This window comes from Pelobates fuscus, chromosome 2 (genome assembly GCF_036172605.1).
Source record: "Pelobates fuscus isolate aPelFus1 chromosome 2, aPelFus1.pri, whole genome shotgun sequence".
NCBI lineage: Eukaryota > Metazoa > Chordata > Amphibia > Anura > Pelobatidae > Pelobates > Pelobates fuscus.
The window spans coordinates 34127831-34154643 of NC_086318.1; the positions used below are offsets into that span (position 1 = coordinate 34127831).

Consider the following 26813-nt stretch of genomic DNA (forward strand, 5'->3'; position numbering starts at 1 on the left):
ACTTTGAGTGCCTGGAGAATTTATTTCATTGAAGTAACACAATGTAGGGCAAAATAAATTAACAGTCAATAACCAATAAATACATGTTTTTTTTTTGTTTGTTTGTTTTTTAAATTAACAACACTTAAACTGTACATTGGCAGGAAAAAAACTCATGGTTCTATTGAAGTAGAACAATGCTAAACTACATTATAGAAATATCCCACTCTACTCGATCATATAAAAGAAAGCATGCCAACTTCTAGAATGACAAAAATGTACATCCAAAAATCACTCAATGGCAGACGATTCAATAACCTACACTAACCACACAATGCGATCGCCTAGCTGTCAGCCTAAGCAAAGTGCTTTCACAGAGGCCTGTAATTCATAAAACGGGTGATTAATGTTAGAGATGCTTGCCCAGAGAACGCTGATGGATAACAGAGGCCATGGTATTGCTCCAACAATATAAATGTTGGCGTACCCAATTTTTACAACTACTGTGCAATGAGTACTGCATTTTAGACCGGGGCATTTGTTTTAGGATGAATACGTTTTCGACCTAATTTTCTGGCAACCAGTCCATTTGTCCGAAAGACGAATAAAAATGGTTACGAATGTTAGAAGAACGATTTGCTTGTTAAAAGAATTTCTTCCATGCAATTAATTTTTTCTTTCGTTCATCCGAATTCCCCCCCTCCCCCCCCCCATGCTACCAGTCACCCGAATGTATACAGTACTTTTTGCTATGAGGGAGAATAAATCCTCCCTCATGCCCCTACCCACTGTGCAGCAAGTAAGGGCATGTATAGTAAACAGCAAGCAATAGGTCCACTCCTTTTATTATTAAGGGCCCCCCCACCCACCTCCAATAGTCCACAGATGGGGTTGGGACATTAGGCCACCCCACTTAATAGCATTACTCAAGGAGCATTGGTTGGACACTATATTCCCCACTGTTAGTTTATTAGGTAGTGTGTGTGGTCCCCCTTTATTGGATTGACTGGTGAGTAGTCTGTTCTTATGACTGTTTAGTTAACATGCACCTACTCAAAGCACTGATATCCTTGGGGCCAGGGGGGCATAGGGTGATTTAACCTCCCTTATTTAATAACACGAAGTATTTTTACATTGTATTAGTAAAGTAGGGTGACAGACAGCAATTATGAAAATAAATGACTGTTAGATAGCTCCCTAATCCTTGTGGAATTGCCATATGGATACTTAAAAAGGAGCTATCTACTAAATACCTGCCAAATGTGGTACCCTTAAATATGGCAATCCCACAAAGGTACCAATTTAGGGAGATCTCTGCTAAACAGCTGCAAGATCAATTTCGAAAATAATAACCAACTTTCACCCAAAAACAAGTGAGCAAATGGACAAAGCAAAATATCAAAAATGTAGGTGGCACCCAAAAGGAAAAAATAAATACAAATAAATCACTTTATGGAAACAAGTAGAACGTTTTTTGTTTCACCATTCGTCAAGTCTTATCAAATTTTGTGAACATAGACTCAGTCAATGACAGCACCTTACGCTAAAGATGTATGGCTGTACGGATTCACTGGAACCCTAATAAGCAGACAGCAAACATGCCTGCTAAGCTTCTTGATTGTAAAAAGATTTGCCATTAGGATAACGGTATCAGATGTGTAATAAGATACCCATAGCTAAACATTTACCCAGGTCTGTGGAGACAATAAAATCTGGGAACAGAGAAAGTGTCGAGCAAGTTTAAATGTACTTTTCCTCCCACAATACGCTGAGGATTTGGTTGTTTGTCTGTTGATTTAACTAGTGTGGCAGATAAACTGTCACACTGATCATGTTAAAATAATACAAGCCTGGCAGAGAAATGCAGAGTAAATAAACAGAATCAAGGCATCGTCAACTAGAATTTAAGTATATTATGGAAGAGCTGGAATGCCATCTACTGGTAATATTGAAGAACAAGAGTAATCATGGGTTTAAAGTGGGACATAAAAGCCCCAAGACTCTGCTCAGTACTCCTAAGTGGTCACATGTAGTGTTAACCGTATTTCACAAACTTTACGCTGGAGACGTGTACAATTAGTTCTATTTTACTTTTAGCCTTCTGCTTGTTTTTCATTCCTCCGTCACACGAATGACCTTAAGCCTCTTTTTCAACCGCCAGACCTGTTTTCTCCCTCAAATCCATCAGATTCCCCTCTGTCACTTTCATGGTTCAGCCTTTCCCAGCTTTTAGTAAATTACACTGCCCTTACAGGACAGAGTGCTGGGAATGCATGCGGCTTCCCATAGTCCAATGTGGCAAGAATACCACCACATTTCACTGACGAGTCAGCATGCGCCTCCCCTATAGGATCAACTTAAATATGCATTTACAGTGTAAAACTTGGAAAATACCACCTCTGACTCCCTATAACGTGAACATGGGTGTAAAGCATGTCCACAGAAAATGATTACTCATAAAATGGAGGGGAGAATGAAAGCAGGAACCATGTTTACTGTTGGTATTCAAGCTCTCCAAATGGGATAAACCTAACCTCTCAACAGCAAGGGAAGGTATGCTTTTTATGTGCGGTCGCTATATCAACAAACATATTCCTGTATATATTAAAATAAGAGTGGAAAAAACCCTGCATACATTGGATTTAAAATGTATTTTATTTGCAAAATTTTATATTTTTTTATATCTATTTTCATGTATTGTAGTGAACAGAAACCCAAACTCCAATATGTAGGCTAAATAAAATGTACTATAAATTGGCAATTTGAAATCTGCCATTCAACTAAATGACACCAGTGCTGCAAAAACAGAATGCCCCCCTGCCAGACTGTTTTATAGTAAAGAGGGATTACAAGAAAGCTTCTCCCTCCTCCATTTTCGTTAATGCGCAAGCTCACAATGGTCTTTATTTTGCTTATGAATCATTTCCCTTAATAATTACAGAAACAGAACATATAACAATATCCAAGATGATTAGTGACCTACCTCCAGTCTCTTTTCAAGCGATTCAATTCTGTCCTTCTTACTTGCCAAGTTAGCCCTTGTATAACGCCCTTGGCCAGGCAGATACAACACTTGACTGTAACACTCTTCCCACACTTGGTTATAAGCATCTATAGAGAGGTCTCCATGCCCCATTCCCTGCTTCACTACTTCCATTTCTTGCTGCAGGAGTTCTTCTGCCTGTGACAGCATGACAGAGATATAAAGACACGATTACTTCATTCAAAGTCTGGTTTCTAAACTTACAGCTCAAATATCTACTTTAGAGCCCATAAAATACAAATAATTAACATCCACAACACATTTCGCCTAAATGGCTTTTTTTCAAATGGAGTAAAAAAAGCATTAAAAAAAAAAGGCCATTTAGGAAATGCGTTGATGTTAATTAGTTGGATTTTATAATAAAGAGATTTATGGTCACTGCAATAGCCTTTTGTTCCAATTATCCTTTTATCTTTTATTTTATTGTGAACATACAACCTGGCATTTATATATATTATCTCCTACTCCAAAGAATGCTAGTTGGGGTTACACCACCAACGCTGTTACCAAAGAGCAGTGAGCCTGTTCTATCTTTGTGAGTATTATTTTTATTACATTGTAATATTCCTATGTATTGTATTGAGAGCACTATCGTTGTCCTTTTATTTCCTTCTCCTTGAGTTCTGGTTCCTTACTACACCGAGGAGACACATATCATATCCTATAAGTGAGGACTGTACCATCGAACGCGAGAAACGCTACAGCTGGCGAAGCTCTAACAAATGTGAGTTAAATATCATCATTTTGTCCTGCGTATTGATTTTACACATAACACTATTTTTTTACCTCTAATCTCTCCATAACTTATGAACATCTGAAAATATTGGAGCCAAGTCATACTCTCTGATCTTAACAATATTTCCACCCTACATCATACTCCTCCAAGAGGGATACTTCTTTATGTGAGACATTCTACCCCCTTGATTGGAACTATTTGTTTTCCACTTTTTAGGCTCATTGACTGTTCTCTTATATATTTTCGCTGTGCAGCCCTCCCTCTGTTTTTTTAAAATTTGTTTTCTATCTGTGATTTTTTTGTTAAAGGACCACTATAGTGCCAGGAAAACACACTCGTTTTTTAAACTTACCTCTTTCTCCAGCGCCGGGCGGGGAGCTCTCCTCCTCCTCTGCTGAATGTGCATGCGCGGCAAGAGCCACGCGCGCATTCAGCCAGTCTCATAGGAAAGCATTTACAATGCTTTCCTATGGACGCTGGCGTCTTCACACTGTGGGAATCAATGAGACAGCCACTAGAGGCTGGATTAACCCATATGTAAACATAGCAGTTTCTTTAAAACTGCTATGTTTATAGAAAAAAGGGTTAAACCTAGCTGGACCTGGCACCCAGACCACTTCATTAAGCTGAAGTGGTCTGGGTGCCTATAATGGTCTTTGAAAGGTTTAGAGGGAATCCCTTTTCCAGGGTTGCTGCCTTTCTTAGTTATCTGTGTCTATTAGCGCTGACTTATTTGTGTACTTTTATCAGAGTCATTGAACGGTGTATGGCCTCACACACAGCTGTATTTAGGGGAAGCCACTGTCAGTCAATCATAGAGCAACAGAAGACATACAAATAAGTATGTGGCAATGCTGAAAACTCTCTTAAAGTTCAGTTAGACCACATAGTTTTCTTGTATTATACGGTTTGTTTATGAGAATAAGAACCCATGTTGCCTTGGTTTTTGGTCTTGATGAGGTGAACAATGGCAAAGACTCAGACCAGAAGGGGACAAAGACTCAAAGAAGGTGAATGTTGACCTAGACATAGAAAAGAAGTGAGTAATCCTGACATAACATTAGGTTTACCCCATCCAAACAAGGGTGGATTTAACTATCACTTACATGCTTTACATCTTCATGGGAAATCTTTTCATACGGACTATGCTCTAGGTATGTAATATGCTCTGCGTTAGTAGTTCCAGAACCAGGACCTTTCCCCTTCTTTACTCCAACATTGTCGCCATATGGATAATGGAGACAGTCATGGTGCAGCATTGTGATCATCTCCTTTTTGATCATCTCTTCGCTTTTCTGTAGATCACTGAGTGGAGGTTCAACATTTACAGGCCTCAATATAGTTTCATTTACCTAAAATTATAGAAATGATTAGATCCGACCAATTTACTGACAATATATATATATAGATTTTATCTGCGAACGACTATAGGTTTTGGTAAAGTAACATTATAGCATAATCTAGAGCAGGTCTATGGTGTGATAATCTTGGCACAGGTGAGAGGGTTGTCAATCACAGAAGAGTAGTGATTTGGAATGTGTGAAAAGAACAGTAAACATTTTCGTGTCTATTCAGCATGAAGAATATTCAAGATGTAAATTACTATGGGAACATGATATAGTTTAGAGACAATGCTGAATTACTTCAGAAGGTCGCGGTAAGTCTTGCTGAATGGCTTTGTGTCTCTGTTTCATCTCCTTTGCTCGTTGTGCATCTCGTATTGCCTAGAGACAAAAAAAAGGTTAGACACATGTACCATATCACAGATTATATTTTTCTTTAAAAATTTTTTTAATTTTCTGGCTATTAGGGTACTATTAAGACACACTTATAATATCCTGTCTGCTGATGGTACAATGTACTGATGTACATCACATCCTTAAAGCGTCACGTATCCCTTATTAAAATATTGCACAACACACAGGCATTCCAGTGAGATCACATTCAGCCTTCCTAGTGACACTTGACTTTTACATAACGCTCATAGTGGCATCACAAACCTTTACTTCACCATTTAATAGGACATGTTCCCAGACCCATTCCTGGCACATGTCAAAGACCTTCATGGGAAATCATAACACAACACACTTAGCAGTATTTATGAATTTAAAAAAAAGTCTTAGTAAGACATTACAGTTTCTAATACATATATTGTATAAAATATAAAAGATCAATATAAATTATATAGTTGACCATATTTAACATTGCTATGCATATAGATATTGTTTTATGGTTGACCTTTGCTGCACCTGCACAAGCCAGCTAGTATATATATATTCAATAGCTCCTCATAATGTCCTTTTAAACCTTCAGGGATAGATATGAAAGTTGCAAAGTAGGCTTACGGCTACAGGTCAAGCCTAGACAGGGCGTATGCAAGGCTACTAATAAACATAATTAAAAGGGACACTCCACTGCCCAAATACAAAATGAATAAAAATCACTGTTTAGTAGATTTACCCCAAATGAAAACTTGCATGCATTTAGTTATGTATTCCACTGGGGATACATCTAAAATCAGCTAGAAAAACATGGAGTTCTCTTGTCTGCTGCCTTTGAAAGCTCTCCCCTTCTAACCCCGCCCAGACTTTCTGTGGCTGTCCAATCACAGACTTCCAAATACAGCTCAATGAGAAGTCTTTGTAAGTCATGTGCTCTTCACACAAAGCTTTTCAGCAAGCTAAAGTTGTTTAGGAGTCTGGAGGGAGCCTTCAAAGAACAAAAACAAATTATATCTGACTGGCCTTGCATAAAAATGATTTGGTCTCAAACATTATGTTTTTACAAAACACAGATGTTGCTCGAAAAAAAAAAAATTAATGGAAACATTTGCAATTGCACAAATCTAATACAAGTCAGCAAAATATTTTCAAAGTATCAGCTATATGGTACGACCCATTCTATAAGTGCATTATGGGAAGTATCAGCTACATGATACGGGCCATTCTATAAGTGCGTTTTGGGAAGTATCAGCTATATGTAACGGCCCATTCTATAAGTGCGTTTTGGGAAGTATCAGCTATATGGTACGGCCCATTCTATAAGTGCGTTTTGGGAAGTATCAGCTACATGATATGGGCCATTCTATAAGTGCGTTTTGGTAAGTATCAGCTATATGGTACGGCCCATTCTATAAGTGCGTTTTGGGAAGTATCAGCTATATGGTACGGCCCATTCTATAAATGCGTTTTGGGAAGTATCAGCTACATGATATGGGCCATTCTATAGGTGCGTTTTGGGAAGTATCAGCTACATGATATGGGCCATTCTATAGGTGCGTTTTGGGAAGTATCAGCTACATGATATGGGCCATTCTATAGGTGCGTTTTGGGAAGTATCAGCTACATGATATGGGCCATTCTATAGGTGCATTTTGGGAAGTATCAGCGATATGGTACGGCCCATTCTTTAAGTGCGTTGTGGGAAGCATCAGTTTGACAATATTAATAAATGTGTAGTACTAAATAAAAAGCAGAGGAAAAGAACTACATGTATTGTAGCTACATATTTAAAATGTAAAATCAACTTTTCATAGCTTTTATTAAAGAATTAGAAGAATAAATCAAATGTGTATGTGGGAAGGGTATATCTAACTTCCAATAAAAGTACAATAAATCTGCGTTTAATATATGAAACGAACAAGCATACTAAACATGTATGAAACATACTCTGTAAAAATTATTTTAAGCAGTATTGTATGGATAATACACTGCCGGCAAGGTGTTAAAAAGCATTGGGTGATACAGGCATTCAGAGGCCATCAAATCTTTGCTTCTCTGACCAATATAATCTCAAAAACAATTGCTTTTGCCCCTGGATCCAAATTGACAAACTGTCATTGTTTAGCAAACTTGCACACCTGCTTGCGTGCTTCCACGTCCGCGGCATCCTCAATAAAGGTCTCCTCCTGGTCATGTTCCTCAAGTTCTCTCTCAGCATTTTCTGGCAGAACAATCTCAAAATCATTTTTCGGAGATGGAAGAGTCATCAGCCCAAGACGCAGATGTTCACGGGATTCTCTTTCCTGTGTGTGTTCAAAGATTAGTCCATTAATCAGCATTTTACCAAATTCATTTATCTTTCAGTACATCAGCTTCCTGGAATTAATGGTGCGAGTTGCATTCAACATCAGTTTAAGCAGGGCATTGAAAATACCACTGGAGCTATGGTGCACATAAAGTAGCACTTACAAGTTTGTGAATAAGCTGTTAACATATTTCAGTTAACCTCCTATACAGGTAGCCCCATGCACGGACTTAAGATGTGTCTAGTATCTGTAGATTTTATAACTTGATATTAAGAGGACAATGCATACTCAAGTTGAAAGAAAAAAGTGGTGAAGAAAAAAGTAAAACAAAAAAAATATAAAGACAAGTATAAAAATAGTTTTTGCACAAATGTAGTACTTCTTTAGCATAGAATATATGACTCTAAACAGGGTAACCAAAATGTTTTCTGTTTGAAGGACTTCAGGAGCAGAATCCTGTAAATTCGGTAAGGTAGGGGTGTCAGAGCACATTGTTATAGTCAACTAAAACCTAGCAATTAGTTGTGATTTTTATTTTTAACTTCTATTATTTTCTTTGGATTTGCATACAAGACAATGCTGTAAGGGCACAGCCAGGGCATACTATGCAAATTCCAACAGAGTTATTGACTAAAGTGAGAATTGCAGGGTGAATTCACAGGGAAGTTAAAACCGAAAAAGCTGAACTGGAGAAACTCTCTAAGTGCGCCATGATCCAGTTCAGCGATTTTGTTCTAAAATTTTAAATTCATTTGGAATTCCTGACAATTTTCATTTTGGTAAATAATCCTGTAAGTGAATTCAGCTTTCAGACTTTCACTTTGAATTAATTCCTGACAATTCCTACCAAAAAGGTAATTTCATCAATAAAATAGCAATTAATAACCTATTGCCAATTAGGCTGATGTAAACCTAGCTTAATGTCTTAAAAGCATAATACATGTAAAAAAATGAAATGCGCAGCTATTAACCCCTTAAGGACGGCGTGCGTGCTATGCCGTCCTTGGCGACCCGGCTCTAAACGCCGACATAGCACGTCCACGCTGTCCAGGGAACTTACCTACTCACCGGCAATCGCGATGGGCGACTTACCTGATATACCTGCTGACAATCTGGGGCCATGTGATCGCGAGGTCCTTGCGAGGACCTCATGATAACATGGACGGAATAGCCGCCCATAGCAGTGCCAGCAGGGGGAGTGCCTGGAATGACAGGTAGTCCCCCTGCTGCCTGAAAAAAGTGAAATAACATTTTAAAGGAGTGTAAAATAATACATACTTAGATCATAGGTGAAGGGAAAGTTGCAGAAAGCAAGTGTTACATTGACTATGTGAAGAGGGAAGTGAGATATTTGGAGAGTGGAAAGAGACTTTGCAAATAACAGAAAACAGACAAACAAGGGGTACACATACATACTTCCATTGACGCACACGCCACATAAATAATCATCTGCATCCATACACTCACAATCCACAGAAATAAATTTCTACATTCACACAAATACAAGGTTTAAAAAGTAACAAGGGAAGGGAAAAGTGCATCTATACTTTGTCTCCATGTACGCACTCCATACGAATAAACTACTGCATTCTTACACCGAGAACCCACACAAACACCACTGAATAAACCATGGGTGTAAAACTACAATTCACAAGAAACATCGAAAGCTTTACGAATGGAGTCTGGAGAGAATACAAGTAAGAGGGCAAACCAATGTAAAACGGTTTTCCCCATAACTGGAGAACAGCGGCAGGATACGTCTATTGTAAACACTGCAGCTGTAGTGGTTATAATGGTTAGAGTTAAGAGAAAGTTGACATTATCACAGCTGCAGGAGGTGAGACAAGCAGGGTGGAGAATTAAATAATTTTTGATGAATTGAAAATGAAAAACAGAATTTTAAACTATGTTGGAGAAGATGAATCAGGCCACGCACAGCAATGACAAATTTGTCTAGACCTATATTTAAACAAAATAAAATATAACAGTATAACTGTTACAGGAATAGTAACATGATAATAGATCAAAACAGTTTCTTACCAATTGCTTAATGTAAGTTGGGTCATTGTAATCTACTGATCCATCCTCTGGGTTTATGTTAAGCTTGTCCCGCAGCGGTGTTCTTCCTGGAGTTGCTCCAATAACAGGTTTAGGAGTCATGCCCCCACGAGGGGTTAATCCTTCTGAGTTCTGAGACGGTGTCCTACATTTTAAAAATAAAATAAAAAGGTTGACATCTGTATCTCTCTTATAAGCGTAAGTAAATGATACCATTCCCTACATGCGCAATGATTAAATCTAGAAAACTGATTTACGTATAACCACATTATATTGGATGATAGAATCCTTGAGTGGCTAACAATACGTAATTGTCTAGGTGTTGGGACGTCATTTACCAAGCTAACTGAGGAAAGGGGATCTTTATTGATCTTGGACTTCATTACACTTGATGAAGTGTTGTGTAACAAGAAACACGTTGATTACCAAGATTTGGTTGGTGAAAAGGAGCATTGACTGTATGTCTAATGTAATCTCTATCAGACGATTATCGCTGAAGAAATGTTTTCAAAGGAATGGGCATTGAATAAAATGTTTGTGTACACTGCTTGCTATTGTTTGAAGATTTGTTTGGATTAACTATCCGATGGTACACCGTGTATTGTTTCGAGATACACTGGGAAATGGAAGAATGTGATAAATAAATAATATGGCAAATGGTAATTGCATTTTTAGTTTTTTTTTTTGTCATTTGACTTTTGTGTCGACACACGAAATTCAAGAACTGACTATTCACTTGCTGCCCAATATATCCAATCCCTTTTGCAGGTGCCACTGTTTCTATATAATCAATGTTATTCACTTCACCTGTCAGTTTTTGCTTACACATGTGTGATACTACAGATTGGGGCCTATGAAAGATCCCACGAAGACGATGCCTGTTCCCATCAGTTGTTTATAGCAGGAGGACAATGAAGAAGCTCTGACCTTTGCAATTGGGGACATAGTAGCGCCCATTTTACCTTAAGATATCTTTGGATATAACAGTGTGGATAGTGGCTGCTATCAATCCATTCAGAGCTTATTAAATTCAGTTGTTTTTTTTTTTTTTTTTAAATGGGGCTAAGCACACTGCTGGCCCACACAGCCCAAAAAAAAAAAAAAATCAGAAAGAAAACGTAGTGATCTTAGCATGCATACTCCATACAAAATATCATGTAGGCAGGAGGAGCTAGGATAGTCTCTTCCTCCAGTATTTCAAACCCAAGAGGCAGGCTTATAACTGCACTGTTCACAAACTGTTGTAGTTATAAGCAATTGTATACAGGCAGACTAGGCCAAGACAGTTCCCTGCACCATTACTTACACAATGAGCATAAGCAGTTAAAGTCCCTACAATGTCCCTTTATGAAACACAAAGTAGCAATTGATTTTTTCTTCAAACCATAAAACTAAAGAATGCGTTTTACCTGAAGGGTGTGGAGAGCACGGTGTTTGGTGTCTGAACGACCTGTCTCTGTGGTGTTACTCCAGAAAAGTCACTCTCGTGAAGAGGAGTATTAAGCCCCCCTTTAAGCGGAGTATCCACATTGGTGAGTGCCATCAGATTCTGTGCTTCCTGCAAAGTTTCAGAACACACAATAGAGGGTCAGGTGGGTGCATCATTCAAACCTTATTACTTTTTTTTAACATTGTGATATAGAGAAATGCCAGTTATGTTGCTTAAATTAGCTCTTATTTAACCAAATAAATTGCAACAGACAGTCCGTTGGCCACTTCCATCGGTGGACAACTGAATGCTAATTGAAATAACATCCAACACTTTGATAAAACAGTTTCCCTGCCATATATGTTAGTATTGGTTTGTGAGAAAAAAAACAAAAAACTACCGGTATATATTTGAGTATATTGTTTTTATTATTTAAAACTGTACTTATAATTTGTTGGAATCTTTCTATTGCTGCACACAGCTCACCGGTTATTCTGGGGCCACTAAATATGGCCCCAGCTTACAGAGCACAGGCCCAGGTATCAAGTGATACCTGGGTCTCTCTGGTTCCAGCAGAGTTCTAGCCCTTATGTCCCAATGTCACCCTAATTGCATGAAAGAATGTAGTGCAGTGTTTAAGGGGTTAATGCAAGCCAAGAGGCTGCATTGCGCATAAATATATGCAAATATCCAAATCTATCTAAACATGTATAACGGCTAAATCAATAACTCGATTAATCTGTTAATCTTTTTCACTGTCATGTAATTAAAAGAAATAGCATGACATTTATTTGAAACCTGGCATGAATAGTATTCACATCAAAAACAGCTATGTCACTTCATGTCACTATCCGTGTAATCTCTTAACAAGATAAGGTAGAAACTACTTTATGGGCAAAGCCTACATCGAAAAACTTAATTTCCACAGCCATCCCTAGCCACGGCACTGGTACAACGTTTATTTTCGTGCATTGAGAGTTGGTCAATGCAAAATCAGCTCCCGGCAGATGAATTGCCGAGGGCTGAATAAAGAAAATGATAGAAAGATGCTACGAAGATCTTTAGGTAAGCAGAACTGTCTTCAGCAAAAGTTATTTATTTTTATTCATTAATGTTTTACTAGAAATATATATATATATATATATATATTTTTTTTTTTTTATTTTTTTTTAGAGATTACACATACACTTACATGCACATGGTCCCACTGCTTCTATAAGTTCAGTCATTAGTTAAGCAGTAATTATGATCATTGAGTTTTACTTACTCCTTGCTATTTGTGTAACCTACAAAGTGTTTTGTAAATCAGTTTATAGAATGGCTTGGTGTTTTAAAAGGAGCAAAATTTAGGCTGAAACTATTTAAGTTTCTTCTAATCAGGGTTTACAATTTCAAATCCTACACTATTAGCCAGGCCTTTAAAATGATAAAAACTAAACCAAAGCGCAATGGATAGTGGAAATGTTTAGCCTGTTAATGACATGAAACACTATCCCCATTACCTGCAGGATTCGATCTTGTGCCGCAGGTGTCTTAGGGGTTCTTAAGGCTATGCTGCTGTTGGCCACAGTGTACTCCGATAGCAGCGTACTGGAAGCAGAATTGGTGATACCGGATTCCTCCGCTGTTTGTCTAGCGATTTCACTGGCCTGGCCAATCTTCACAACTTCCTCAAGCTCTGCATCTGAAATCTGACCGGAAAAAAAAAAAACATTGTTAAAATTCATAGTTACAATAAATAAACAATACCCTAATTACAAAAATGCTTAAAAGCAGACAAAAGCCAATAATGGAGATATTATGACATGCGAAACTACACATTCATGTCAGGCCTGTAACCTATATTTATCCATCCCTAGATATATTCTACATCTTTGTATGTTATTTTTCTTTTCATATTTGGTAGTAAATTCACCTGTATTGTCTGTATAAAAATTAGCAATGTGCTACCGTGTATTTATTTTCACAGAATGTCCTCTTTAAATCAGCAAAATGTGATGCTGTCACTCATACAAACCTGAGGTGAGGGGAGAACCAGTTTGCTTCTTTTTTTTGTGAGTTCAGATACCCCGCCAGTTGTCTGCAGAATTGCTGATGGAAGATCAGACTCCTTTTTCCTTTTTATATTTTGCTTGTCTTTCTTTCTTTCTTTTGCTTCTTTTTCACTGTCAATGGCAATAAAACAATCATTCAACGGTTCTGTCTTAAATGAAAGGCAGAAGAGAACAAAAAAAAAAAAAAAAAACTATTTAACATTATCCAAGCGGAATATAAATTTGGTTTCAAGATGTAGTGAACCACATTCCAAGCTTTCATTAGGAAGACGTTAAAATTGACAGCAGTAAAAATATTTTCACAGCTCTTTCTCCAGAGAAGCACACCCAAAATATAAGCAAAATCAATTAATCTGTTAACATCTCGCCTGGAAAAATAAATAGACTGGGTTTTATTCTAATGTATAAACTAACACATGGGAAGAAGTGTGATAGCTGGATGAGATGAAAGTCAATTCATCAGACAAAAGCACTGGAATGTCACCCTGGGAAACATTTAGAAGAGTGTCCAGGATTGAAAAAAAAAATATATATAGTATCTGCTCCAGACCACCACCCAGTTACTTGATATTGGCATTAAAATATTGTTCCAAGGCTTATAACTATGTAGAATGTGCCAGCAGACAAACCAAATCACATTCAACAATTTATAGCCACGATTGCTCTGCACAGAGTAGATCTCTATTATCGCTTATACACGACTGTTTTTGTTTTAAGGAAAACTATAGTCACCCAGACCACTCCATCTCAATCAAGTGGTCTGAGTGCACTGGTCATTGAGTTTTAACCATGGCAGTTTTTTTTTTTTTTTTTAAAGAAAACTGCTTTTTTTATACTGCAGGGTAAAATATTCACATCTAGTGGGTGTCTTCCTAACAGTCACTAGAGGTGCTTTCTTTTAAAGGGCACTTTAGAAGTATGACATCTACTGTGATTCAGTTCAGCAAGGGAGCTTAGCAACACTTTGAACTGTTATATTTGACAGAACATACCCGTGCCTTGGTGCCAGGGAAGGGAGGAATTTCTCCAGGCCCAGAGAAAGTTACACTAGTCAATACAAGTCTCACAAGCAGCAATGCCAAATCAATAAGCTGGCTTGTATATTTACTATAAGGCTACAATACATTGTACTTTTATTTAACCCCTTAAGGACACATGCCATGTGTGACATGTCATGATTCCCTTTTATTCCAGAAGTTTGGTCCTTAAGGGGTTAAAAGGTAACAAAAAACATTTTATCAACTTCCCTTTAATCTTATTTGTAATTAATACAAATTGATTAAAATGAAGACTATTTTCTACATGACGGACCTGAATGGTTTGTTTTTAAATATGGGTTTATTGGTTTCTAGCCCTATTACACACGACTGAACATTATTGTGATTTACAAATAATGCTAACATACGATCTCAGCTCCCCATCCAAGTCCTGCTGGCGGAGCTTTCTAAAATCTGCATTTAGTGCATCATAGTTTTCCTCTGCCGTATCGTAAAATCCAGGCGCGGGTTTCTTTTGAAACGGGATTTCTGCATTGTAATCTACACCACGTTTCTTTTTCCTCTTCTTCTGTATATCTATTCCTGCAGCACGGAGCTCCCTCCTCTTCTGAAGTGCCGCAAGGCGCCTGTCAAAGTAAGCACATTGTATTAATATTCTATTTAAAAAAATAAAGATAGATTGAATAAATGGTATACTTGTTAGAAAAGGTTTCTCTTCAAATAATGCATATAATAGTTTCTTAAATGATGCAAACAAAAATTAATGAGCAACTAGAAAAAAAAGAAAAAAACTAAAATACCTCAATAAAAGAAAGATTAACAAAAAAAAATTAATAAATTAAATGAAAAAAAAAAAACTAAAATAAATAAACCTTAATTCAATAAAGGATGTCAAATTCATCTCCTTACTCACCCCAAGGCTGCAACCTAAACAACCTTTCCGATTCCCACTTATCTTTCCCTGAACACATTCAGGCACACCATAGTACAGCACTGAGGAATGTGTTGGAGCTTTATACATAATAATAACTTCATATTTGTTTTATTTTATTTTTTAACACCCACCAATGTGAGAGAGCAGCCAATTTTCACTGTGTACACTGGCGAACAGACATTTGTATGCTCAATATTGTCTCTGTACACTATTAAAAATGTGACAAAAAATGGCAGTTAATACCAACAATGGTCTTCAACATTTACGTGTCTATGTTACTACGAGATATTTGTACATTCCTACTCCATCACTATAGTATTTTCCTGTTCCACAGTTAAATGTTAAGGAGTTCTATTTTGTTCAAACATAGTATTATACAGGACATACACAAGATATATTGCCTGACATGACAAACAGGCTCCATAGCTGAATATACCTTGCTTCCTCCAACTGTTTCTCTCTGGCTTTCCTCTTTGCCTTTTTTCCTTGTGTATTAGCCAAACGGGCCCTAGCTTCAGAAAGCATCTCAAGTTCATCTGGAATCAGTACAAACATTTCAAGTTAAAAGGCAATGTTTAGGCATGACAGCAGTGTTAAAAATGTATAAAGTTTTACACAAAAAAAAAAAAAAGAAAAGAAAGAAAGCAAGCCGGGGGGGGGGGGAGACACATCATTCACAGATTTGTGAACCATAAGGCAGACGACAGTGACGTAAACAGGCAGAAAAAATAAAGTGTCAATAGTTGTTCAATCACCACAACCAATTTGCTCAAATACAACTTACATGTATATGTGCTCACAAAAAAATAAAACATAAATGCATCAATATAGCTGATCTATTTAAACATGATTTATTTTTAAACAAAGTGGGTTGATCTAAATAAAGTAAGGAGCATATCTAGCTTTATAAATAGTTTTAAAGTCAAAGTGCTCCTTTAAGAATGAACTCTGCCAAGGTGATATAATAAGTACAAATGAGAGCAATGTCAGGGTTATTTAATTCTATTGTGTTAAAGGAAGCTCTGCTGCCGAAATAAATATTTATTAAACACTCATATTGACTGCGTTGGGAATTTATTGAACTTCCAGTAAAATAAATAAATATCATTAGACAAACAAGGATCTGCTCTGTCTAGGTGTCAAGCTACAAAATAATAAACCTAACAAAAGAAAGCTTAAGTACAAGTTAAAGTAAAAAAAAAAAAAAAAAAAAAGTACATTACAATTCCGTATAAAAAATATTCCTGCACCACACCTGTTAATTATTTAGACATGAACATGAGGCCAATGAAACCAGTTGTGTCGATGTATTGGGGAGAATTGACAAGCTAGAGAACTATCCCAAGGTCAATCTGATCAAAATGAATGTGCAAGATGGGACAGCAAGTGAGCTGTGTGTTACAATAGAATGCTGTAGGATTAGTGATTGCATATGGTGGTGGTGGGTGAGAGGGTAATAAAGTGAACCAATCATAGCAAGTTCACACAAATTAAAGGGACACTAAAAAACACTCCATTTCAATTTCAGAGATACAGCAATGTAACATTGCGGGGCGAAACACACCTCCCCTGGTTTTCACCCTGACAGCCACTAGATGGTGCTTCGAGTCCACAATAGAGTCATCCATCCTTTCTTGGAATTTGATGTACTCATGCAGAGGTTTCTGATTGGCGGACTGCAGTGATTGCCTAGCATGTGCCTTATGTTGTCAAGGCTTTTCTGTTAGAAGCATTTGATAGGACAACATGGCTTTTTGGCACAATCTGCTTTACTTATCGAGCATGATGATAACACAGAGGGCAGATTGGACTGCAAAGAATTACAGGCAAGTAAAATTGTTCAATTATTATTTTAGTAAAAAGTTGGACCCTAGAATCTAAAAAAAGATACACGTGAGGGACACCTCTTGTACAGTGTCTAGTCACACAAACATATAACAACCATGTCATGTATCAACAAAAACAAACTAAGACAGTTTAGTCAAAATACCTTCGTCCATATCAACTGGATCGGGTCTTGCTGGTTTGGTTTCAGGATTTGGATCGATTTCTCCAGGTTTAAGTTTTCTAGGGTCATCCGCTGCCTCTTCTTCATTATCTCTCTGAGCAGCTTTGTCCCTAAGGGAACAAACAAGTTTGTAATTATATATACTTACACACACGGGACTCAAATTTTCCACTCGCCACTAACTCGGTGAGCATACAATGTCTTACAGTGGCAAGTAACTTTTAATGTGGTAATATAACCAGAATATTTTCCTGGACTTAAAAGAATACTCTAAGAAACAATACAACTTTAGCTGAATAAAGTGGTTTTGGTGTGTAGATCATGTCTATATACCAGGACGCAGTCTCACTGCACAAATTTATTCCATTTAGTTCCCCTTTCATTTCAGTTTATGCAGCCCTAGCAACACCTCCCCTTGCCGTGGCTGACAAACTACATTCTCAATCAGATCTGACACCACAATGTGTTAACTTGGAAAAACTGTAATCTCCTGCTATGTTAAAGAAACTTTAATCACACTCGAGTTTGTTGCATGCTCTAGAAGGCTATTTAAAGAGGCAGAGATATGACATTCTAAAGTAAAATTACTGTGTAATAAGGAAAGCTAAAATTATTGTAGTGTAGGTGTGTACACTAAAGTCTATGGGAAAATCCAAAAATAAATAATGAATTTTCTACAATATAAAAATGTATTACATTGTGCCAAAAAAGCAAGATGAAGCTACAGCCACTTCATTTTACACATTTTGTGTTTCAAAGAACATTTTTTCATAATTTATGGATCTCCTGGTGTGATTGTTGGTGCATCCTCCCACTCTTTTTTGCCATTTGGAAATTTTAGGGACTTATTCCCCACTGGAGAGCACCAGTTCTGGAACACACACAGAACTATGTGGTAACAAGCTACAAAAAGATCTTAAAAAAAAAAAAAAAAGATGTATTTATACATACAGCAGGAATTCATAGTGTTCCAGGCACTGTGCAGCTGTCCTGCCTATGATTGGTGCAATCGTTCTCCACTGTGTAGGCATTAGCTTGGCCAAGTGTAGTAATTTCTCCTCCTCTTCGCGAGACCATTCTGTTTTTTTGATGCTCGGGTCCAACCATTCGTACCTATCACGAACAAAAGATAAAAGTGTATCATCATAAATGCCTTTGCAAAATTAAATAACTTATACATCGTACATTTTTAGTTAGGATGAATACCAATTATGCACTTTAATACATTCATTTCCCAATTCCATTTTTTTTTTTTTACTTGCCTAGAGTCATTTGTCAAACTTTTTTTTAGCCCAGCACACTCAGCCAATGTCATACAGTTTGGACGAATCGGACTTTTCCTAAATAGTTTGATACTAAAAGGAACACTATTTAAAATTATTTCAATTATCTGTGTCCCTTAATTTGTTTACGATAAATAGGTCCCCAGCCTATTTTAAACAACTGGATTAGTATCATATGACCTTACCTACAATTCAGTGCCAAGACAGAATTCTCACTGAAACGGCACTGTTTGCAACAACAAAATTACATATTTAAGATGAAGTAATTTCTGTGTTTAAACCAAGGGAAAGTACAAGGGGACTTTAGACATTATAACAACTAGAGTGAGCTGTTGCTTAGAGTGCCTGTTTAAATGGAATCTGTATTGACTTCCCTGACTCTCCACTCCCCCGCTGCGCTCTCAAGATCAGATTAATCCTGTGCTACTCCCATAGTCTTTGCTGATTTGCGCAGTTTGGGACACTTTTCCAAGACGCTGGCTTCGTTGTCAGCATGTCAGTAAGACTAAAGTGACGCCATTCCAATACTCTAGCAGCTTCAGCTAGTGGGTTACCATAGCAACCACATAGTATGTGGTAGGATGGATGGTGAGCAGTAGTGCTGCCTGTGGGTGGCCTCTCCTGCTCTACACCATCAATTCAATTTTCAGCACAGAATTGATTGACAGGTGGAAGAAAGAAACATTTTTAAAAAAAGGTTTTTCTCCCAACCTATACATTTTCTAGCTAAACTGCTAGCACAATGTATAGATAGAATTGTATGCTCTTTAAAAAGAGCAAAAGTAGTTTTGGGAACTACAGTTGCTCTTTAAAACGAGCAAAGTAAATACTTTACTTGCTGTCTGACACAATTTTATTAGAATTTAAAATTTTTAATAACTGTGTCAAATGCATGCTGGGACATGGGGGCAGGGCCTGGCCGCGGAACGGAGCAGTCGCATGTCGCTGCTGCTCCAGCTTACCACCGTGCACACCGTCGACTACCGACGAACAGAGGCTGTGAACCACAACATAGCGACTCCCAAACGACTGGGGCTACTGAGACCTACGTGTAGACACCAAGCAAGGTGATCTCTGCACCGGTCCCGACCCGCACGGGGTTGCGGCCTACGAGCATGGCGGCGGTGAGGGAGACGGCCGCTCTCTCACTGCTGAAGCAAGACACGAGACAAGATTTGTGCCCTCGTTCCCCCCCCTATGGACCGGCGGGGGTTATCCCGGTCCCCACCAATGGGACATACGTTGATCCAACAACTGCACCTACCCACTCAAGGCTGGACTCCGGATGTTCTGGGTCCAGCCACATGGCGGGAACCTCGCAAAGCAAACTCCTTAAACCACCCAGGGACGCCTTGGAGTTCCTACACCAGCTATGCACACGCCTGTGGAGGGGGCACAATACCAAGGGACTGCCTTACAAACGAGGAATAAGAGATTTGGCGGCCTGGATCCGCCCGGCTACCCGGCGCCATCTGTGGGTGATCCCTCCACGGAAGGCAAAGGCGGCCTCTCAACGGAAACACAGCCTAGGCGAGGCCTTCCCGAACCATGTCGGCAAACACGAGGTGGAGGTAGGACCCAACCCAAGCAAGCTCCTGAATACACCCCGGACTAACCGCCAAACACACCCAGCCACCAAAGGGGCCACACGATCTTCTTCCGAGCTGGGGGTTCGTCAAGAGGTAACCCTCCCACGCCACCCATACACCCGAGGGGACAGCCGAGCACCGGCAAACCCTCAGGCCCACGACCCTGTTGATGGGGCCAATGGACTTGTGGCAAGAACCCCTACTAAGGCCTCGGGCCGAAGACACAAGGTCCCCAGACACCAAGCGCCCGGTCGGAGCGGGCGGAGAGCAGGGAATCGGGAAAACCCGGGCAGAAACGATGCTGAGAGCACCGCGCCGGACCACGGGGTGGTCTGCCTCCAGAAACATCCCAAAGGCATCGGGTGAACTGTCTCAACAACCCGCACCTCAGCCATCAGTCTAGACATCGGACAGACTTTGGGTGCTTTCTCACTGCTGTAATTGTATGGCCGTCTAGAGTCACTAACGTTTTTATCTGCTTCAGTTTAACCCCTTACCTTGGTTTTGCTAGCTATAAAGCAATTACGATACTGAACTGTCTGGCCCAGCATTTTGACTAGCCTGTTCTATGCATGTTTAACGTATAATCTAGAGACGCATATGACGTTATAGGAATACTAATACGGATCCGGCTAGAGGTAGCAAGATTGTTATCCCGACAGGGTCACATCCACCTCAGTCCAACATGCCTTTATTGTTTAGCTTGAATAGCTTGTTTAGCCTGTTATAATGATAATAATGGAAACCGTCATTTGCCTGCAGTTAGGGTAGCCTTTGTACCCCCTATCTAGTTACACACTAATAACCTGTGTATTGATCGATTAAGATACCCCTGTTACCCCCTAAAAACACGGCAACTCCGCTACTGACTCATAACAAACGCTAAGCTGCTGACTGTAACTCGAGTTTAACCTTCCTGACACAATAGTGCTGAATGGGTTAAAAGCTTATGCCGGATCACGATAGTATTTAGTGTACCCAACCCTGAGAGCTAAAACTGCCCAGTAGTTGCAACTAGGATCACTCTCAAACAGAATGTTTTAGCGTGGATGACTCTGCCCACTATACCAGCTCAGTTGAGCCTTAATAACCCTCTGTGTGTTCATATGACCCGCAAATACTACCAGGCCTGTATTGCTATGTTGTTCCTATGTCGTTATAAAACAAAAAAATATCCTGTTTAGCTATGACTACCAGACTTGTATATGAAGCCTAACTTTATTACTTTTGTTTCTCAACTAAGCTTATACCACTCTGTTTACATGATTGTTCCACAAAAAAAAAGCAAAAAAAAAAACACGGCAATCTTTCTTTGAGGTGCATTGCACACTATCTTGATATTGTTCACTCGTGTTATCCCACAATGCCTCCTCTTTCTCTTCTGTACCCCATGACGCATATGCCATAATAAAAGAAAGATTTACAACAAAAAAAATGCATGCTGGGACACAATTCGCATACTGAATGTAACATTTTACAGATTGTGTGTTGAACAGGTAGAAGACACCCCGTAAAGTATGTAAATCCAGAAGAATTTATGTTAACATTAATTTTGATATGTTGCACATGAGTTGCACATGAGGGCATCGAAGATGCAGCAGGGTAGTCCTAGGTCAGAATCTAATTGACAAAACAGACAAGTTGGAGGTTTTTCCCTGTTACGTTAGACTTTGCAATCTTAAAGAAACACTATAGGGTCAGGAACACATACATGTATTCCTGAACCTATAGTGTTAAGAACACTTACATTTTTGTTTTCATTGAACCCCACTCAGCCTCCCTACCTTTGAGAGGCTGAGTGGGGGCAGGTACCTAAACGCGCGCGCGCACACACACACACACACGTACCCTGACAACAGGCTTGCATGCACACATTGGCCCACACACACTGACAGGCACACGCGCACCCAAGTTGCCTACAATGCTCGAGCGGGTGGCTGCCTCCATGCTGCCCGCCTCCATCTAGCTCAGGGCGGCCGCCTCCTTGCTCTCCAGGGCAGCCGACTCCAATATTTCCCGTGACGGCCACCTTCAAAGCTCTGGCAGCCACTAAATAGCTTGCAAATCCCAGGCGCCAGGGCGCAATTTCTAGCTGCCATGGCGACCTGACGCCTGGGATTTGTCAAACCATGTTTTATAATATGAACATCCTTAAAAAACGAGTGAATAATCCCAGAAAATATAGCTCTACTATAACTTCAGATCTAGAGGATTTCTACCACGACACCCTTGTTACCATTAATCAAACTTGCAATCTGTGTTGCTTTTTGTACAAACTGATGAATACATACCATCGTGCTTTGCACTGCTTGGCAGATTTTCTGTGCAAGAGAGAAGCAATACGAGACCACTGGTTTTTGCCATATTTCATAACAGCTGCTTTAAGAATTTCATCCTTTGGAGAAATAAACAAATCACACATTGAGCATATGGTAAAGAATTTATTGTTACAATGTCTTGGGATTATCACAGGTCTGAAAAAAATTCACGATGAACCTTTTCAGTGTCAGAATATGCCTGAAAGCCAACTTTAATAGTAAGTTCCTTAATGATAAGAGCCATGTTAACTAGCTGTAATACTTACACCACCAGAATTTGATCTTCAACCCACAGATAATTTTGACATACTGTGATTGCTGCATACTGCAGATGAATAACTCATCATTTATACAAAAACTACAACAATATCAATACCATGGCATATGTTATTTAAACTTTTAGGAAAAATTAGCTTGTCAGAATTGTCTTGCAAGAGGAAGATCTAGGAAAATGATTTGTTTAATTCTCTATAAAAAAAAAAATTGGGAGCCAGCTGATCTACAGAACCCTTTGGTCTACAGTAGTGGGGACCAGTCTTAATAATTCAGGTCAAAAGTGTTTCACTTTCAAGTCTCCTTTTAAGACCATGGAATTGAGCTCTGGAGAATCTTTAAAAATCTGAGTTCTAATTTCAAAGGGTAATGGTGCATAGCAATGCACTGGAAATGTGTAAATCTGATTATATTAATCTCTAAGCAGTTAACAGTCTAAGTGAAAGCCTGGATTACAGCAAAATGCCGATTACTGTACATTCCTACATGTATACAGGCCACGACGGCTCTTATAAAAAAATCAATTAGTAAAAAAAAAAAAAACAGTGTTATGTGTTACCTGTGAATAAGGGCACTTGTGATTACAGTAATTTCCCACAAACCATAAGCATTCAACCAAAACACTATTTGACATTAAAATAAACTGTGGGTGTTCAAGCTCTCAATGAAACCTTGCTGAATAATTGACATTGTGGGGAGACCTTTGTTTCAAGTGCAGAATATATGACACTGCAAAGAATTTGACCCAATAAGGTCGGACGATATTTTATTTATATTTTGTCAACAAACCCAGATGATAAACCAAACTGCCCTCCAGTAAAGTCTGAATTGTTGGGAATTAAAAATTAATCTTACATTTCAGAACTCAGAAGCTAAACTGAGAACAATTTCTCTGTTTTTAGATTTCAAAATTCACTTTGATCTCCCTTCAACTCACACTTTAGTTTTTAAATTAAACAGACAGACAAGCACACTGCATTTAGAGGTATCCGGATTCCAATATTGTTGAATGGGTAAGGCAGTGGCTTAGTGACAGGTAACAGAGGGTTGTAGTCAATGGAGTATATTCAAAGCTTGGGATTGTCACCAGTGGGGTACCGCAGGGATCTGTACATGGACCCATTCTCTTTAATATTTTTATTAGTGATATTGCAGAAGGTCTTGATGGTAAGGTATGTCTTTTTGTTGATGATACTAAGATATGTAACAGGGTTGATGTTCCAGGAGGGACAAGCCAAATGGCAAATGATTTAGGTAAACTAGAAAAATGGTCAGAGTTGTGGCAACTCACATTTACCGTATATACTCGTGTATAAGTCGATCTTGTGTATAAGTCGAGTGCAGTTTTGTGACCAATAATTGTGAAATATGCTATGCCTCGTGGATAAGTCGAGGGTAAAACTTGGGGCTATGAAATTCTGTGATTTATTTAATTATATACACACACACACTCATACAAACACACACACTGCATTATATACACACACTCACTCTGCATTATATACACACACTCACTCTGCATTATATACACACACTCTCATACAAACACACACTCTCATACAAACACACACTCTCATACAAACACACACTCTCATACAAACACACACTCTCATACAAACACACACTCTCATACAAACACACACTCTCATACAAACACACACTCTGCATTATATACATGGCCGCGGGTCTCGCAAGACTTGCACTGGGAGCTGACAGGGGAGCTGCTACAAAGGTAAGTAACAGCTCGCTGCCAGCCCCCAACAGGACCGTCGGGGCTTGTAATGAGCCATAATATAAGTTGCCATAATACAGACCTTGACTCGAGTATAAGTCGAGCGGGGCTTTTTCAGCACAAAAAATTTGCTGAAAAACTCTACTTATACTCGAGTATATACGGTAATGTGGATAAGTGCAAGATAATGCATCTTGGATGTAAAAACCCAAGTTCGGAGTACAGAATATTTGATAGAGTCCTAACCTTAACATCTGAGGAAAGGGATTTAGGGGTGATTATTTCTGATGACTTAAAGGTACGCAGACAATGTAATAGAGCAGCAGGAAATGCTAGCAGAATGCTTGGTTGTATAGGGAGAGGTATTAGCAGTAGAAAGAGGGAAATGCTCATGCCATTGCAAAGAACACTGGTAAGACCTCACTTGGAGTATTGTACACAGTACTGGAGACCGTATCTTCAGAAGGATATTGATACTTTAGAGAGAGTTCAAAGAAGGGCTACTAAACTGGTTCATGGATTGCAGGATAAAACTTACCAGGAAAGGTTAAAGGATCTTAACATGTATAGCTTGGAGGAAAGACGAGACAGGGAGGGATATGATAGAAACATTTAAATACATAAAGGGAATCAACACAGTAAAGGAAGAGACTATATTTAAAAGAAGAAAAACTACCACAACAAGAGGACAGTGTCTTAAATTAGAGGGGCAAAGGTTTAAAAATAATATCAGGTAGTAGTCCTTTACTGAGAGGGCAGTGGATGCTTGGAATAGCCTTCCAGCTAAAGTCGTAGAGGTTAACAAACTTCTGGAATAAAAGGGAATCATGACATGTCACACATGTCATGTGTCCTTAAGGGGTTAAGAATGCGTGGGGTATGAATAAGGCGATTCTAACTATAAGATAAGGCCATGGACTAATGAAAGTATTTGGAAAATTGGGTACTAGATGTGCCGAATGGTTCTTATCTGCCGTCACATTCTATGTTTCTACAGTTTAGTCCTGGATCAAATAACGCTCACCACTACAGCCATAGCTAGACTCAGGCACTGACAGTTGTTAATCCAGAAACCCAGCAATTACTGAATCAGAGCAGACCCAGTATTGTGCATGGTAACTCCCATCACACGCAGCCAGCAGTGTCGGGGCTGTACACGTTGTGTTTTCGCTCTCATTCTTTAACTCTTCTCCTGGACACAGGGCACACAGCCGGGCATGCTGGCTATAAGTGATTATGCTGGCTAGGAGTCCAGTCCATCACTCGCAGACAGCAGTGTCTGGTCTGTACACTATAACACATGGTACGTGTCCTGACTCTCTCACTCTGTGACACCCCCCCCCCCCTGCCACAAGATCCATAGCCAGGACTAGTGGTGACCATGCTGGCTAGGAGTGGTGAGGGTGCAATGCCAGCCCATCACACTCAGCCAGCAGTATCTGGGCTGTACACATTATGTGTTTTGGCTCTCTCATTCTATGACTCTTCTGCTGGACACAGGGCACGCTGGCTAGGGGTGATCATGCTCTGGTGGCTGGGGGTGATCATGCTCTGGTGGCTGAGGGTGATCATGCTCTGGTGGCTGAGGGTGATCATGCTCTGGTGGCTGGGGGTGATCATGCTCTGGTGGCTGGGGGTGATCATGCTCTGGTGGGTGGCTGGCTGGGGGTGATCATGTTCTGGTGGGTGGCTGGCTGAGGGTGATGGGGGTTGCAGGGTCAGTCAGCCTGTTAGCTATTATTATTATCATTTATATTGATATTGATGTATATATATATATATATATATATCTGCTCTCAGTAAGCCGGTCTCCCGGCCCCGGGTCGCTGGGTGCTCCCTCACCTCCGTGTTCCTCCACACCCCTCCCTTTATCATGATTCGCGGCATGTTGGCGGCTGTGTGGCTGCGCTCGCTCCCAGGCCTGATCCTCCGCTGCACCGGGAACTGCTCGTGACGTCAAACGACGCGCTGCCCTCGGCGTGTCCTGGAACTGGCTGGAGGCGGCGGGATTCTCACAGCGACCTCTGGTGGCAGGAGGACCACAGCGCTGCTCCGCATGCATTGACCAGCGTTCTAAGACGTTAGGAAGAAACACTACGCGTGAGAGCCACAGCGATCTCTGGTGGCAGGAGGACCACAGCGCTGCCCTGATGGAGCGGCACAGCGCCCTCTAGTGTCAGGATTATAATAGGCAACACCTAGCGCAGTCTGCACCTGCCACGTCCACTTTATTACTGGGCACCTAACAGGGTTATTTTCTAAACTCTGATTTAGAGCAAATTAACGTCCAAAAGGCAAAAAATAATTAGCTAGAATGGAAAAATATTCTGACTTAGCTAGTCACAGTCAATT

General features: G+C 39.5%; 1 protein-coding gene across 1 annotated transcript in view; it reads right to left on the reverse strand.

Annotated features, from left to right (window-relative positions):
- The window catches only part of CDC5L (cell division cycle 5 like), a 40479-nt gene extending 14030 nt beyond the window's left edge, over positions 1 to 26449 (reverse strand). Inside the window, exons 1-14 of the mRNA XM_063442065.1 lie at positions 26304 to 26449; positions 22430 to 22533; positions 18218 to 18379; positions 17249 to 17376; positions 15695 to 15794; positions 14732 to 14950; positions 13290 to 13437; positions 12775 to 12963; positions 11253 to 11401; positions 9826 to 9988; positions 7618 to 7782; positions 5402 to 5482; positions 4865 to 5110; positions 2963 to 3160 (exon numbers count right to left, since the gene is read on the reverse strand). Of these exons, the coding sequence (XP_063298135.1) occupies positions 2963 to 3160; positions 4865 to 5110; positions 5402 to 5482; positions 7618 to 7782; positions 9826 to 9988; positions 11253 to 11401; positions 12775 to 12963; positions 13290 to 13437; positions 14732 to 14950; positions 15695 to 15794; positions 17249 to 17376; positions 18218 to 18379; positions 22430 to 22533; positions 26304 to 26348 (2097 nt within the window). The 5' untranslated portion in view covers positions 26349 to 26449. The remainder of the gene's footprint in view (positions 1 to 2962; positions 3161 to 4864; positions 5111 to 5401; positions 5483 to 7617; positions 7783 to 9825; positions 9989 to 11252; positions 11402 to 12774; positions 12964 to 13289; positions 13438 to 14731; positions 14951 to 15694; positions 15795 to 17248; positions 17377 to 18217; positions 18380 to 22429; positions 22534 to 26303) is intronic.
- Positions 26450 to 26813: the final 364 nt, after the last annotated feature.